Source organism: Enhydra lutris, unplaced genomic scaffold (assembly GCF_002288905.1).
Source record: "Enhydra lutris kenyoni isolate GAN:26980312 unplaced genomic scaffold, ASM228890v2 scaffoldscaffold1, whole genome shotgun sequence".
Taxonomy (NCBI): Eukaryota; Metazoa; Chordata; class Mammalia; order Carnivora; family Mustelidae; genus Enhydra; species Enhydra lutris.
The window spans coordinates 26,838,468-26,853,586 of NW_019154085.1; the positions used below are offsets into that span (position 1 = coordinate 26,838,468).

General features: G+C 44.6%; 1 protein-coding gene across 1 annotated transcript in view; it reads right to left on the reverse strand.

Moving 5' to 3' along the window:
• Positions 1 to 14,912, reverse strand: part of LOC111145852 (membrane associated ring-CH-type finger 4) — a 106,767-nt gene extending 91,855 nt beyond the window's left edge. The window contains exon 1 of the mRNA XM_022501132.1: positions 14,388 to 14,912. Coding sequence (XP_022356840.1) covers positions 14,388 to 14,912 — 525 coding nt within the window. The remainder of the gene's footprint in view (positions 1 to 14,387) is intronic.
• Between the last annotated feature and the right edge of the window lie 207 nt (positions 14,913 to 15,119).

The window sequence follows — 15,119 nt, forward strand, 5'->3', positions numbered from 1 at the left end:
AATATAGGAGTGTTTTAGGAAGCAAATGAATGAGTATTTTTATGGCTGAAAGAGGAGTAGGGGAAGGATGAATGACTTTCTCCTGCAAAGTATTTACTGGTACTTTCCAGCCTGAAAATAGGAGCACAACACCTCTCCTCTCCAGATCCTGTTTTCTCACTTCTAAAAAACTAGGAAAATAATGTCTGCTCTTCCCTCTTTACCACAGGGATATGAGCTAGTGCCTCTGTATATATTGGAGGATAAGGAAGCTCCTGGACCCCAAGGGTCCTTCCAGACTCTCCTGAAGCTTCCAGATAAAAACTCAATTCAATTAACCATGCGAGTTTCTGTGGCATTACTATTCCCAGGCAGGTGGCTCCCAAGCACAGCCAGACCATGAGGCTCTTATTACAGAAAGGCCATTAGAACCCAGCCCAGAGAAGCTAGCATTGAGAGTAATTGCTGGAGAGGAGTAAACCTACCCCTCCCCTCTCTGCAGCCTGCCCACACTTTAATCCACCCAGCTCTCTGAGGAAAGATATACTGGGTCTTAAAACATAGCAGGGCAATTTGAAAAGCAATGAGAAGGAGAGAGGATTAGGCCAAGTGGAAAGGAGTATGTTTCTAAAGAGAAGAATGGGGTAGATCTTGTATGGTGTACTTTGGCATACACTTTCCCTGGGAGAATTCCTCTTTCCCAGCCCTACTTGTCCACTCAAAGGTTAGTTTCTCTGGCAATCCTTGTCCTGTTGTCTCAGGCATCACTAGTCACCCCTCCTGAGTGGTCCTTCAGCACCATGGATGCAATCCTGTTTCAAGGAACCCATCATGTTGTCTTGTGGTTGCTTCTCACAATAGACTGAGCTCCCCAGCTTACCTCCACATTCCCAGAGCCTGGCACCCAGCTATGCTGAATCAATGGTCACACTGATCCTTTTGCTGCCATCAGACCAAGTAGATCAGAAAGAAAATGGACAACAGGACATTTTCACCTTTAAATCATGGCCATTGGGGATGGAAGTTCCCTTAAAAGGTCATCAAATGTATTCCCCACGTTGAGTAAGACTAATAAAGTGCCTGGTGAGACATACTCACATTCTGTCTTTTACATAGGTCCCCAGCATTGTTGTGCCCAAAGCTGTCTTGCCCACCCTCAGCTAGCTCTACCTCCCCTTCTGTAAAACCTATTTAATATGTGTCTTTTTGTAGCAAATAATGTCATACCTCTTTATTACGTAAAATTCAACCACATATAAAAATATGAAAATATTTAAAAATATATAAAACATATAATTGTAAAACATATAAGTATACATAAAATATACTGTAATAAAACATTTTTAAGTAGATGAAATAGTACAATAAACCCATCACCCAATCATAGGACTTTTAAACACATGTCAAATAAACACTAGCTATCATGTCAAATAAACACTTTTTTACTTCTTTTACATTCATAGGAAAGACAGAAAATAATTTAAATCATAAAGAACCTCTATGTGTCTTTGGGGAAGAGAAGAACCCTTGAAATCATATCATATACTTCTCCAAAGCCCCAAACTGACTTTTTTTTCCCCAGTAAACACTTAATGGATGTCCAAAGCAAGAAACAAAGCAGTGAGTATTATGTAAAATGTCAGCACTGATTTTGCAAAGACTAGACCCTCTGGGCTCTCTCTGGAACAAGGGTATGCAAAAGGCTGGAGGAGCAGCGAAAGGACCAACAACCTCAAATGCCTTTTTCTTCTGAATTAAATACTCGTATTCCTGTGCACACATACTACCCACTCCCTTACATCCTCAGTGTTCTCTCTCACTCCCACAACATGTGCCCAACAGGAGGGGACACCTTTGCACTCTGACGGGACACCAGCTCTCATTCAAGGGCAGCTGCCTGGTTTGGGCAGCTGTTTCTAAACATGTTGGAGAATGCAGAGCCCTAGTACTAGAAAGCTTTTCTTTCTCAAGCAGCACATTGCTCCATGGAGTCTTAATTATGTGGCTCCTGGAGGGATTGCTACAGGATGTATCAAAACAGACAACCCACACTCACTCAATGTGCCAAAGCCCTCCTTTTGGGGTGTTAGGTTAAAAATTGTTAAAGTACCACTGCATAATGGCCAATGCTGTTTCTGCTGATGATGATTAACTCTGTTTATATGCCTAAGATCTCCATATTGGGAAAACTTCATTGCCCACTCAACACTTTTACTCCTCAGGTGTCACCCTGTCGATCTCAAAGCACTTAGCACACAGTACTTATACCCAGGGAAATGTGTGAGGCATGTTTATCGTCCTCCCCGGATAGAGGTGGAAGGAGCACACTGATAGAGAGTTCATGTTTATGGGGAGCCCCTTCATGCATTGCAGTAGGTGTTGTCTACTCAAATTCTTGTGACAATGCTATGACATATTTTTTATTTGTTCCCCAGTACCACAAAAGACACTAAGTTCAAAGGATTTAAATGATTTGCCCAAAGCCCACAGCTAAGAAGTTCTAGAGCTCAAATTCTAAATGAGACTTTTATAACCACTAAAACCATGTTTTTTTTTCTGTATTAGTAATTGCCCATTTTTCCAAATATAAGTAACTACCCCCATTGAAATTATTTTTTTTAACTTTTAATTCTGCAGTGATCTCAGATTCGTTTAAAAACTTATAAAAATAGCACAAAGAGTTCCCATTGACCCTTCAACCGACTTCCCCAAAGGTTAACATCTTACAGACTAGTGACCAAAACCAGGAGCTTAACATTGACACAATACTGTTAACTAGTTTACACACCTTATTCAAGTGTCACCAACTGTCCCACTAATGTCCTTTACCTGGTGCACAATGCAATTCAGATTACTCATTGTATTTAGTTGTCATATCTTCTTAGTCTCCTCTAACCTGGGACATTTCCCTCATTGTTCTTCCTGACCTTGACACGTTTGGAAAGTACTGGCTAGTTGTTCTGTGGAATGTCCCTCGACTTAGCTCCCTTTCAATGCATCACTTTCACAAACACTCAAGGGACTTGATCTGTACTTTGAGTATTTATTGATTGAGAATATACTTACTGACAAGACGCTACACTGAAGTGAAGGATGCTTTTGATTTCGTTCATCACAATGGCTTTCATACACATTTTTTTAAAACAAGTATGTATATCTGTGTGATTGTTTTCACTTAGTCTACCTGCAGTGCTTGGGTGTTTTTAGGTTCCTCCACCCTGATGATGTCTTGGTGGCACCTCCAGAGATCAGCAGCCACAGTCACACACACACCAAGGCAGAAATTCTCAAAGAAAATTTGAAGAAGTGAGTAAGGTCAGATAACAACATCAAGGGCTAATGTTTATTGAATATTTGCAAATTTATCATATGTTTGCATTCCACACTATGCCAAGAGTTTTGCATGCGTTATATCATTTGAACTTCACAGCAACCTCTGAGACAGATACTATTATTACCATTCCCATTCTATAGTGAAGAAAAATGAAGATTCTGGGTTTGTAAGTGATTTGCCCGATATTATACCACTACTACACAGCAACACTGGGATTTGAAAGAAGTTCTGCTTGGCTACATAGGCCCCATGTTCTTATTCACTGTCTTAACTTCCTGCAAAAGCATCTTTGATTCTTTGCTTCCATTGTTCCTATGCCTGGAACAGTCTTCCTTGTCCTATTTTCCAAATTCTTTCCCCGATTCGGTATTTAATGTCCAGTTCTAAATTCATTCTTCTAAGGAGACTGCTGTTGGTGAAGGGGGGACTTGGTATGCCAGCCCCAGGTACTGCTCCTCCACATAATATGGCATGAAGAGGATAGCACAACTAGAAGGGGCTTGGATATTTCTGAGGACAGCCTCTTCCTTTTATAACTGAAGAGATAGTAACAAAACAACTGGTATTTATTGAGTGCTCATTGTAGGTCAAGCGTTTCTACATGCTCGATATGTATTCTCTCATTTACATTTCTCACAACCCTAAGAGAGAGGTACTAATATTGTTGAGGGAGGGACATCTAGAATTCACCATAACTGAGTTTCCTCTCTTTCCAGGTGCCCAGGAGGATGATACTCCCCATCCCTACTGCTACTAGGTACTGCCATTCTAGATCCAACCAATGAGCTACAGGTGAAAGCATTGTGTCATTTGTAATTCATGTCATCATGGGTACTCAGTGAGCTATGCGGTGGCAAGCTGCGTACTTTCTGTTGCCTTGCCTTGGGACTCTGGGATTTCCCCCATGAGACCCCTGATTTGCCTTTGTTCAAGAATACTCTCTGAACGTAATTCAGGAGTGCAAATTAATGGTTGTATTAGCCAGGGAAATTAACATTAGGTGGGCAACAGACAACCCTCCAAGTCTCAGCATCTTAATATAATCAAAGTTTGCCTCTCCCTCATGTTACAGACCTGTGTGGGTTAGCTTTTCCATCTTGCGGCCATCCTGTTTGAACCTGATAGCTCTCAGATCACTGAGGAAAGGAAGGAGAGAGATGCAAGAGGTATCCCTTCCTGTCTCTGCCCTGAGTGACACATGTCACTTCCTTCTTCATCATATGGTCCTGTGTCCTCTCTCCACTTCCAGTGCCCACCTGCCTCTTCCTTGTATGTCTGAGAACCTCGGTCCAGGAGACATCTCTTCCCCCTCCCCTTTGGCTGCCTCTGCACACTGCTGCCTAATCCACAGTCTTCCTGAATCATCTGCCTTAGAACTGTCAAAGCCAGTGGTTGAAAATGCAGATTCCAGGGCAGCACTACCTTGGGGCCATGGCCTGGGACTCAGCATTCTTTCTCCCACCCCAATTTGGGGCACTTCTTGGTATCCACAGATGTTTCAGAATTATTATAAAGTATACAGCCCAGGTCAATGTCACCTAAACTTCAGTCACGTACACTCTCCAGGTGTACCATCCATACTATTACTGACTCGATACTTAACATTTTTCTTGAAATGTCTTACATTTTTACTTCAATAAATTTATTTCTAAAGGAGACTTTTGTCACTACCATAAATAAAAAACCAATGTCATTTATCAAAGTAGGAAGAGACAAGCTGTGTTTATATGATAGAATATTATTCAGTGCTAAAAAGAAATGCGCTGTCGAGGTACAAAAAGACATGGAGGAACTGTAAGTGCATATTACCAAGTGAAAGAAGCCAGTCGGAAAAGGCCACACACTGTATGATACCAACTATATGACCTTCTGGCAGAGGCCAGGCTGTGTTTCCAGGAGTTCAGGGGTAGAAGCAAAAGGATTAATGGCGGAGCACAGGGGATTTTTAAGCCATGAAACTGTAATAATACCATATATGGTAGATACATGCCATTAGCCATTTGTCAAAACCCTTCAAACATATAACACCAAAAGTGAACTCCAATGGAGACTATGGACTTTGAGTGATAATGATGTGTCAGTGTTGGTTCATCCATTGTAACAAATCACTACTCTGGTGCGGGATGAGGTTGGGGTAGAGGGTTGGTGAGGAGTGAGTATATGAGAACTCTGGTACTTTCAGCCCAATTTTGATTTGAACCTCAACCTGCTTTAAAAAAAATAATCTATTAATAAAAGAATAGATACACACAACTGCAAACTAAACAAGACTAACCAATTATAGCTAGATATTACTGTATGTCCAAAGACTCTGAGGCTGATGCCTTCTCTTTGTTTATAAAGGAGACTGACAAGAGTTAAAAAGGTGTTAAAGACATATTATCACTCCAATGAGATTTTCCATTAGACATAATCATAAGGCATGAGAACAAACTGAAAAGAGAACAGTGTTCTCACTTGATGATCAACATTATTTAACGTGGTATCTCCCCGGGTTATCCATGTCATCCCAGACTTTCAGAAATCCTTGTCTAGGGATGACCCTGAATGCAAACATCTTGCTGTCACATGTTGGGGAATCATTTCTTCTGCCACTTCCTCTATGTGCTCCTCTGCGTGCCTACCCTGTTTCTGGCCTCTAGGGACTCAGAGCCCAGGAAAGTGTCTTTCTGCATAGTTCCTGCCAAGAGTGCTACTTAATAAAGATCTGTCAGGAACATAGTGGTGATGGAGATAGATAACACTACTATGTTGGGGGTGAGAGACCTGGGCAGGAGAGCAGGGAGGTTGAACTGAATCAGGCAATACAAAGGCAGGAAGTCAGCTAAACAGAAACACTGGATCTGAACATGCATCCCTGAGATCAGGCACAAAAACAGCCAGGAGTTACAGTGGTCAAAGTACGGCCTTACTTAGAGCATCTGCTTTTTTAAGGCTGTAGTACAAGAGAGTTGTAGGAAAGGCAGCAGCGTGGTCTGGGAACCCTACTCCAGGTCTCTGAGCCACGTTGACAGAATGAGGGTAAATATCACTCCCATTTAATGAACAGCTGCTATGTGCCTAGAACTTCAATACAGCATGTTCATCACTTATGATAAGTGTTCAAGCTGAAAATTTTATTCCTGCTTTGTAGACAATGAAATCAAGGTCTAGGGAGATTAAGTCACTTGCCCAAGGTCACCCAGCTGGGAAGGGCCCAAACTGGGATTTAAATTCATGTCTTTCTGACTTCAATGCCTGTATTCCTCTCATTGTTCAGCAAAAGAACAAGAACTGGTCTACTCCTGGCCAAGTGGACTCAAGCCAGGACAACAATCACTATGATTACTAGGATAGGAATCATCACTATTTGTTATTATAGAATCTGAAAAGGAGGTTGGATGGGGTGAAGACAGATGTCGAGGGAGCTTCCATATCCTTCTTGCTTGGCATTTTTAATTTCTATACAGACATATAAACATATGAACACACACACACAAGGGACCAAAAATAACACATAACTAATAACACTATTAGTCTGGAATGAACATGTGCCAAGAGGGATACCAAGGGATCAACAAATTTTGAGCCTCTACTGTATGCAAAGTCATATGCTAGCCACTAGGGTGGCTTTGAGAGGCTTCTTCTGGAGAAGTTGATGTTGATTGACTTCAACCACATCCAAAGTGACCTTTCCATAAAGACGGAAACGAATTTGATCTGTCCACCTCAGCATCTCTGAGCAGTTTCCCTGAAGAAAGCCTCATGAGGGCAACAAACTAGGCCCAAGACTGGGGCTTGAATCATGGAGTTCCAAAGAGCCTCTTTTTTGCTGACAGTTTGCATCTACCTGGAACTCAAATTGTAACTAAATCAATTTTGCCTGTTTTGTTATGAGACCGCCAGTCCCATGTGCACCCCATTTTTGCTTTTAACATATACAGAGGGAGGTATCAAATATGTACTCCATGCAATACGCAGACATAAACTCTATCTTATATATGATACATCTTGGTAGGGGGATGGTGTGCAGCTCAGGCCACACAGTATTCACTTGCCAGCTCCTTTACATCCGGGATCACTTCCAACTTGGCTTCCTTCCCAGCAAACAAGGAGCAGCTCGCTCATTCCCACACTCCTTCGAGTAGCCCTTCTCCCCCTCCCCCCTCAACCTGCTCCCCCTCCCCCAACTCACAGGCCACAGCTGGGCCTCTCTAACACACCAGCTGGAAAAAGAGGAGAGCATCGGTGGAGGGGAGGGGTGGAGGAGAGGAGAGAGACAGAATCCCAGTATCTGGCCTTTCTCCTCCCAGGCTCTTTAGAAATCCATATTTTACTCCATACTACCAGCTTTATTAAGTACTTTTCTTTATGGGGGCTTCAACTTGAAGCCACACCCAATAAGTTAGCCAACATACCACATCCAGACGCAGGCTACAAAGTGAGGAAGGATGGTTCCAAAGTGAACACTGGGTAGAGGGTCTACAGACAATCTAGGTGAGATTCACTCTACAACTGTTAAGACAGCAAGTGCCTCTCTTCCTCCAAACCTTCATTCTGTCTGTGAAAGTGAGACAGGTGCACTCGATGCTTTATTCCTGCACATGCGTGTGCATATATGTGTGTGTAAAAAATAGATAGCTAAATCTGGAGAGCAGTCAAGGACTTGATGGTGAAAGCTGAACTTCCCAATAACAAATGAGAGCACTGGTGAGGACCCTGGAGGAGGAAAGGGTCCTTGGAGATTTTGATTTAAACAGGATCAGGACTGGGACGCCTGGGTGGCTCAGTTGTTTGGGCGGCTGCCTCCAGCTCAGGTCATGATCCCAGGGTCCTGGGATTGAGTCCCTCATGGGGCTCCTTGCTCGGCAGGGAGCCTGCTTCTCTCGCTGCCTCTGCCTGCCTCTCTGTGTGTACTCTCTCTCTCTCTGGCAAATAAATAAAATCTTTAAAAAATAAAAAATAAAAATAAACAGGATCAGGACTGACCAAAGTAGAAGTGGAAAAACCACAGCGGACAATCCAAAGAGGGGAACATGACGTGCTGCTCATGACTCTGGGTGAGGGGTAACTGGGCTTCCTCTTTCTGGGGATGTTCCGCAACCTTAGGTCCATGATGGTATCTGTTGCCTATTATTCATGACATGTGCCTAGTATAAATTCATGAATGCCAACAACTTAGGATTTCTGTGAACACAGGACAGAGACTATTCTTTGTGATCTCTGCTGAAGACACATTTGTACATGCCATCTATTGCATACACTGGGATTAGATACTGGGACAAGACGAACCCTTGGATTGACAAGGGATGCAAGTTCTTCTCTTTACACTTAGATTAAAAATGTCTCTGGACCTTCAAGCAATCTTGTAATGAAACCCAACTTTCAAGCTCAGCAAGGATCTTGAAGATCACTAGCTCCAATCACCAATTTGAGCTCCCTTTCTAAAGCAGCCTATATTATCTTGGGACAGCTTTGATGAAAGTTCTTTCTGCTATCAAAACCAAAGTTGGGTTCGCTGAAGATTTCACCACTGGCCAAGTCACTGACCATTGTGATTCCACAAAACAGGTCTGCCCCTTCTGCACAGCACATTTTTCAGCACTTGATGCCAGCAAATGTTTTTCTTCCGTATAGTCTCTTCTCCCCAGTCCCCCTATGTGTGGAAATGCTCACTGGATGAGCTCTAGAGGATGATTCATTCAACAAAAACTTACAGAGTATGAAACAGGCACCAGAGTGGGAGCTGATGACCCAATGATAAGCAAACACACACAAGTTGCTGCTTCTAGGGATCTTATAGTCCCTTTGCAGTGCCTCCCTTAGACCCAGGCAAGTCCCTTGCTTAGTCCCTTGCTGTAGAAGGCCCCACTCTGGCCCTTCTTCAGCTGCACTCTTCCCATAGGAAATCTGTGCAGTCAAGGAGCTATGCCTCTCTTCTAGAACTTGCTCCAATTACCGGGGACCCCAGAATTCCTGTGTATTCAGACATGAGCCTGCTCTCAGAACATTCTCTTCCTTGGGTTCAAAGGAAGAGGGGCAAGGGACATTAGCCATTTGTTAAAATAGTATGGACAGAGTTTGAGCAAGCCAACTGGATAGTATGGACAGAGCTTGAGCAAGCCAACTGGAGTGTCCATGCATGTGTGACAAAGGCTCATCCTGCTGCCAGAGGTAGCCAACAGTGGAAAGAGAATCAAAGTGGCTTGTAGACCAAGGGCTGGGTACCCCCATATGGCTAGCACAGAATTCTAAGGAATCTAATAATTCTAAACTCAAACCTGTCTTCCAGGTTGTTTTGACCTATTATTTGCCAGGATGGTAGGATAAAACTCTTTTTATTTAATAGTTATCTGGATTTATTACTTTTAAGTATTTTGGCTTGTGGTATGTGAGCCTCTATCTATACTTTTGTTCTAGAGTCCATAAACGTTAGGAATGGGCCTATTCTTTGTGGAGACTGATATTAATTAAATGATCATATAGGCACACACACACACACACACACACACACACACACAAATGTAAAATCGAACCATAGCTAAGCACTAAGAAAAATAATACTCTGTTTGGGTCTCTCCTAAAATGCTCTACTTGATCTCCATTCCCAGGGTTCTCATCGCATCTTGGGGTCTCCAGTTTCCCCTGAGCACTGCGAAGCTCTTCTCTTACTCTCCTGGGACCCAAAACACTGACGAAAATATTTCACACTATTCTTGCTCCTTCTGAACGTGGAGCTCTATGGAAGCAAACCCCAGGAAGAATAAGGGAGGCAAGCCAAGGCTGTTAATCTCTTCTATACTCATTTCCTCTTTTCCATCTGGTCCAAAACAGGTGCCCCCATGCCCAGACTGCCATGGTGGATTTCATCCTCATACCCACCTCTAGGTGCTCCACAGCTGACCCTGCCTAGGAAATGCTTTCACCTCTTTGCCAAGATATCCATGTGTCTCACAGCTCTTCTGCTTCCAGCTGCCTAAACTCAGCCAATAACCATTGCTTCTCACTTGGTCTTCAACAGCAACAGAGAAGCCTTCTCTGACTAATTGGGGAAAAGGTAGCACATTCCCCCCACTTGTGTCCCTGAAAAGGCACCCCATACACTAGCCGCTGTTAAGCACACATCTCTTTCTTGTATCCAATATTACTATAATTCACCTGTGACCCATTGTCTGTGTGTTCTTGATTTCTATCAGTCTCTCTGATGTCTGGGTTAGATTGTGAAACTCCTAGAGGGCAGGGCCACATCCGCCCTGTGTCTCCAGACCCTGCTCAGCAGAGCGGCAGGCATAGGTAGGCGCTTGCTTAATAAAGACTTTTGAAGATGGAAACAGAGGAGTGGCACTCTATGCCTAGAGGATTGTGAGTGCACAGGAAGCAATCTACTACCACCACCAGCCCACAGTCACAGCAGTCCTGCCAGGGACTAGCCTGGGAGCTGGGGCACACTGTTCCTTTTAAATGAGGCAGAGGGTGCACTGTCTCGCCTCTGAGATAGTCACAGCAAAACACTGTGACAGCATGGCTCTAGCTGTGTTGACCAATCTGACGCTCAGCATGACCATCAGTTGGGGGTCTATCATTATTATCCTTGTCTTACAAAGGGAGAACCTGAAGCACAGAGGGGCTGTGCCACTTGTCCAGGCCTCAGACTGGGGCCATCTGGTTTCAGAGACCTCAGCTTACCCACCATGGTCCATCAAAGTGAACCAATGCAGCTTCAACCAGAAACAGAGGGTGAAGAGATGCCAACTGGGCTCTTTTCCCACACTTCCATGGATCCTTGACCCCTGTCCAACCTGGATGAATGGCTGAGAGGAGGGGAGTGGCTACTCAGTCAGCTTTCCAGCATGGAGCCAACTTGGCTCTCCAAGACTTTATTCACACACCATCCGTCTGCCTCCTCCTGTCCTCTCCTCTGTTTCTCACACATGCTAAGCTTGTTCACAGTTAGGTCTTTGAACCTGCTATTTCCACCTCCCGGAATGCTTTTCCCCCAGGCCTACTTATCAGGGGGTTCTTCTTATCATGTAGGGGCCAGATGAGATGGCACATTCTTGGGAAGGCTGTCCCTGATCACTCTATCTAATGTAGTTGCATCTTTCTCAAACCCTCTCTTTCCTTCTTGTCTACTCATTATCCTGTTTGACTTTCAACATGGTGCTCAGCACCATCTGAAATCGCTTTATTTATCTACGAGTTGACTGGTCTGTTTCTGCATCTCTACCAGAATGTCAGCTTCTGGAGAGCAGAGATCTCACCTGTTTTGTTCCCTCCTGGATACTCAGTGCCTAGAACAGCATCTGGCATGCAAAAGTGCACAACAAACATTTTTAAAGTAAATGCATGCATGCATGCATGAATGAATGTAAAGACCACGGTGGACACGTGCAAACCTGGAACTAGTTGGACCCTCCAGGTGCCCCTTACAACATACAAGCCCTTGTCTGGAAGAGATCAGATCTTCATTTGGGACAGTCTTTTAGCCCCTGGAGCAGCAGGCAAATGACTAGGAGTTGTTTGGTTTCTTTGTTTGGGCAAAGAAAAGACCATGACATTAAGCCGCTGAGACTGCCGACTGCTCTCCCTTCAGAGCCACATGTGCACGACTGCCGGACAGCTGGCTCCCCGAACAGAAAATCAGATCCTGACATCTCAGCTCTTCACTTTTGTCTTTCTGTCTGTCTCTCTCTTCCTACTCTAGAGGGTTTTCCCCATCTCCTTTGTTGCCCTTCCTCACTGAATCCTGTGAAGAAAATTGAGTAAAAAGAGGGAAAATATGTTCATATCTAACACATGCTTCTCTTATTACTATGATAGCACAATCTCATTAAAATCTCCTGGCTCCTGCACAAATAATAAAACCCCCCAAATATAATCACCATATGCAGGAAGTGCTTGACTTGATGCAGTCTTATGCCGACACGATGCCCCTATTCCTTCCAAATAATAATAGAGCCCATTCCTTTATTGGTGTTAGCTCTTTTATTCAGTCCTTTATTTATGACACACCATAAAAATAATGAACAAGAAAGGAAAACTCCTAACCTCTGCCCAGATCCTCTATCACATGCAGATATTTCACAGTATTCCTAAAGATCCTTTTTTTCTTCCTTTTTTCAACAAAATACTGCTTTTCCATGATCAAAATACCTGCCATTGTATTTTAATCCCTTTCAAGATGTTTTCAGGCTCATTATCTTCTGAATCCTCCCAACACACTTACAAGGAAAAAAAGGAGGACAGTAAAAGGTGCCTCTAAATCACAGAAGTTGGAAAAGGGGCCCAGAGGCGTAGAATGATTTGAAGAGGTTCAAACCGTGAAATACCATCCAGATTGGCCTCCAAGTCCTGCTGTTTTCTAGAGACAAGGGTGTTTTTGCCAGAAGCCACACTCCCAGCAGCCCCTGTGACACACAGACCTAAGCCAACACATATGGGAGAAAACAGCTTAAGAAGTTGGAAGCTAAGCAATTCTTTCTTATGGGAAAGATGAGGCTCCTGATTGGGGCAAAAGGCTGACCAGGAGCATCCTAAAGTGAGGCCTCACTCTTGCTCTCAGCCAAGCCACTCCACCTTGTGCCCACCAGTGGAAGTGGAGAGAAGGGCTGGATGAAGGGCCCTGAGCAGGTGCCCTGGAACTCCTCACCTAACAAGAGTCCTCAACTCTGGACAGGACTTAATTTGGGACTTCAGTAAGCCTAGTCTCAAGAAGGAGGAACCCAACTCTTAGCTCCTCAGAAACATTTATTCACACTGAGATCTATGTGACCTCCTCTCATGATGCCCAGGCTTCTTGGCCCTAGTCATCTTCTGTCCCTGAAGTATGTTGCCCATTCAGAGCAAAGATAAAACAAATGAAAAGTATCAGCTAAGCCTGTCTCTCACAGAGCAAGCCTTCAGCAAGAGCCAGAGCCTCCTCAAGATCACTGGCATGGCATTCTGCTCTGCCCCTTGTTCAGGAAGCACCCAGACATCTTCCCTCTACTTCTGGGAAGCTACTGAAAAAGTGGCTGATGCGACCATGGAACCCCCTTGACCAAGGTGCAATTTAATATTCCTTCTCCAGGATCACGAACTAGATCAGATTTTTTAGATGAGACTTTTCTATCTGGGATTCTGTGGAAAGTGTTGCTATAATTCATGACTCTAGGATAATGTCCACATACTCTCTCCAGCCTCTAGCAGACACTAGATTGGAAGTGGAGCTGGAAGGGCTGGGGTGAGTCTATCTGTGAAAATCTGAATGAACAGGGAAGGGAAGACCTTCAGACTAGTGCATGATTATACTTGGCATCCCTGCCCTGGATGGGGAGGGTTTAAGGGATATTCTAAGTTGAGGTGCTTCAGGCCTGAGAAGGGGAGTAGATATGACAAGCTTCCTTACTTCCTTCTCCATATCCCTTAAGCTCACCCTCAACCTGCTTACCTATTTGCTTTCAACTTAGGAAAAAAAAAACTTGAGTCAGCCAAGAAGTGTCTCAGCAAACTAGAGAGTTTTCTTGGGACTAGAATCTCTCCCCATTTCTTCCTCACTGACTAAAATATACTGCTGAGGATGTCAGTGTCATTTGGGAGGGGGTAGTTCAAAGTGAAAGTATAGGGTCAGGCTTGTGTGTCAGTCTATGAGAATAGGGAAAGAGGAGATGATCTCTGCATATTTCCCTCCAAAGAGGGAAGAAGTTTGAATCTAGGACTGAAGATGGGCCGAGGGAAATGCCAGTAACAACAAATCATATGAAAAGATATCTTGGCTTCAAGCATGAATGTACCACCAATTTCCTTCATTTTATCACTTCTGACTTCTGAATCTTCTATTCTGAAGATGCTTATAGAGTTTTTGGATGGAATTGAAGACACTAACATTGGAGGAAAATGCAAAAACTAGGGTACAACTGAGTAACCAAACAGGCTCTACCAGGTACCAGACACCTTTTGGGCAAACTTAACCACAAGACATCACTGAGGAGCCCTTAAAACATATATTTCTTAAACTAAAGACAGCACAATGGCTCCCCAGGGCAAGCAGGTGAGTAGTAATCTGCAAGATCTGGAGACACCATCAGGCAGCAGGAAAAGGGAAAAAGAGTCTCACCTGTTCTGGCCCCTGGAAGCAGATGCGGCAGAGTGGGGTCCTCATGCCACTGTCCAAGCTGCTTCCCAGTGAGTAGCAATCCTCAGCCTTCCCCTTACAGAAGTCATCTGAGGAGGCACTGCTGAGCAGCGACGTGGGTGGCTCTGTGGCTGGGCCACTCCAGTCATCTTCCACAGAAGAAGGTGGCAAAGGTGGTGGAGGTGGCAGAGGAGTGGTCTCCCTGCCCACCCCTTCTCGAGGACCCCTCCAGCCTGCCCACCCCCCGGCACCCAGAGCCGGAAGGGTGTTGTTGTTGGCCGCCAAACTGGGGGCCTGGGGGTCGCCGTGCATGGGCAGGGGCGCTGGAGGGGGGCGCCGCAGCAGGAAAACCTTCAGGTCATTGAAGAGCATGCGGCAGCGGCACTTGAGGAGACCCTGGTGGCGCAACATCTGGGGAGCCGGGGCCCACGATCCACAGCGGTACCAGGCACAGCAGCAGCAGCTCCACCACCACCACCAGAGCAGCCCACTCAAGGGTATCAGCATGTGCCCAGTGGAAGCAGAGAGCCCAGGAGGGGCAGCCAGAGTCTTTGCAGAGGAAGATAGTAGAATGGTTTTGGGGGGGGGGGGGTCTACAGCAGAGCTGTGTTATGAAGGGGGAGATCTGCTTTCTCACTGGCTCTTCTTACACCCCCTCAAAGTAGCAAATCAATTGTTCCCAGGATGAAGAACTGTGAGTCACTGATTTTGAAC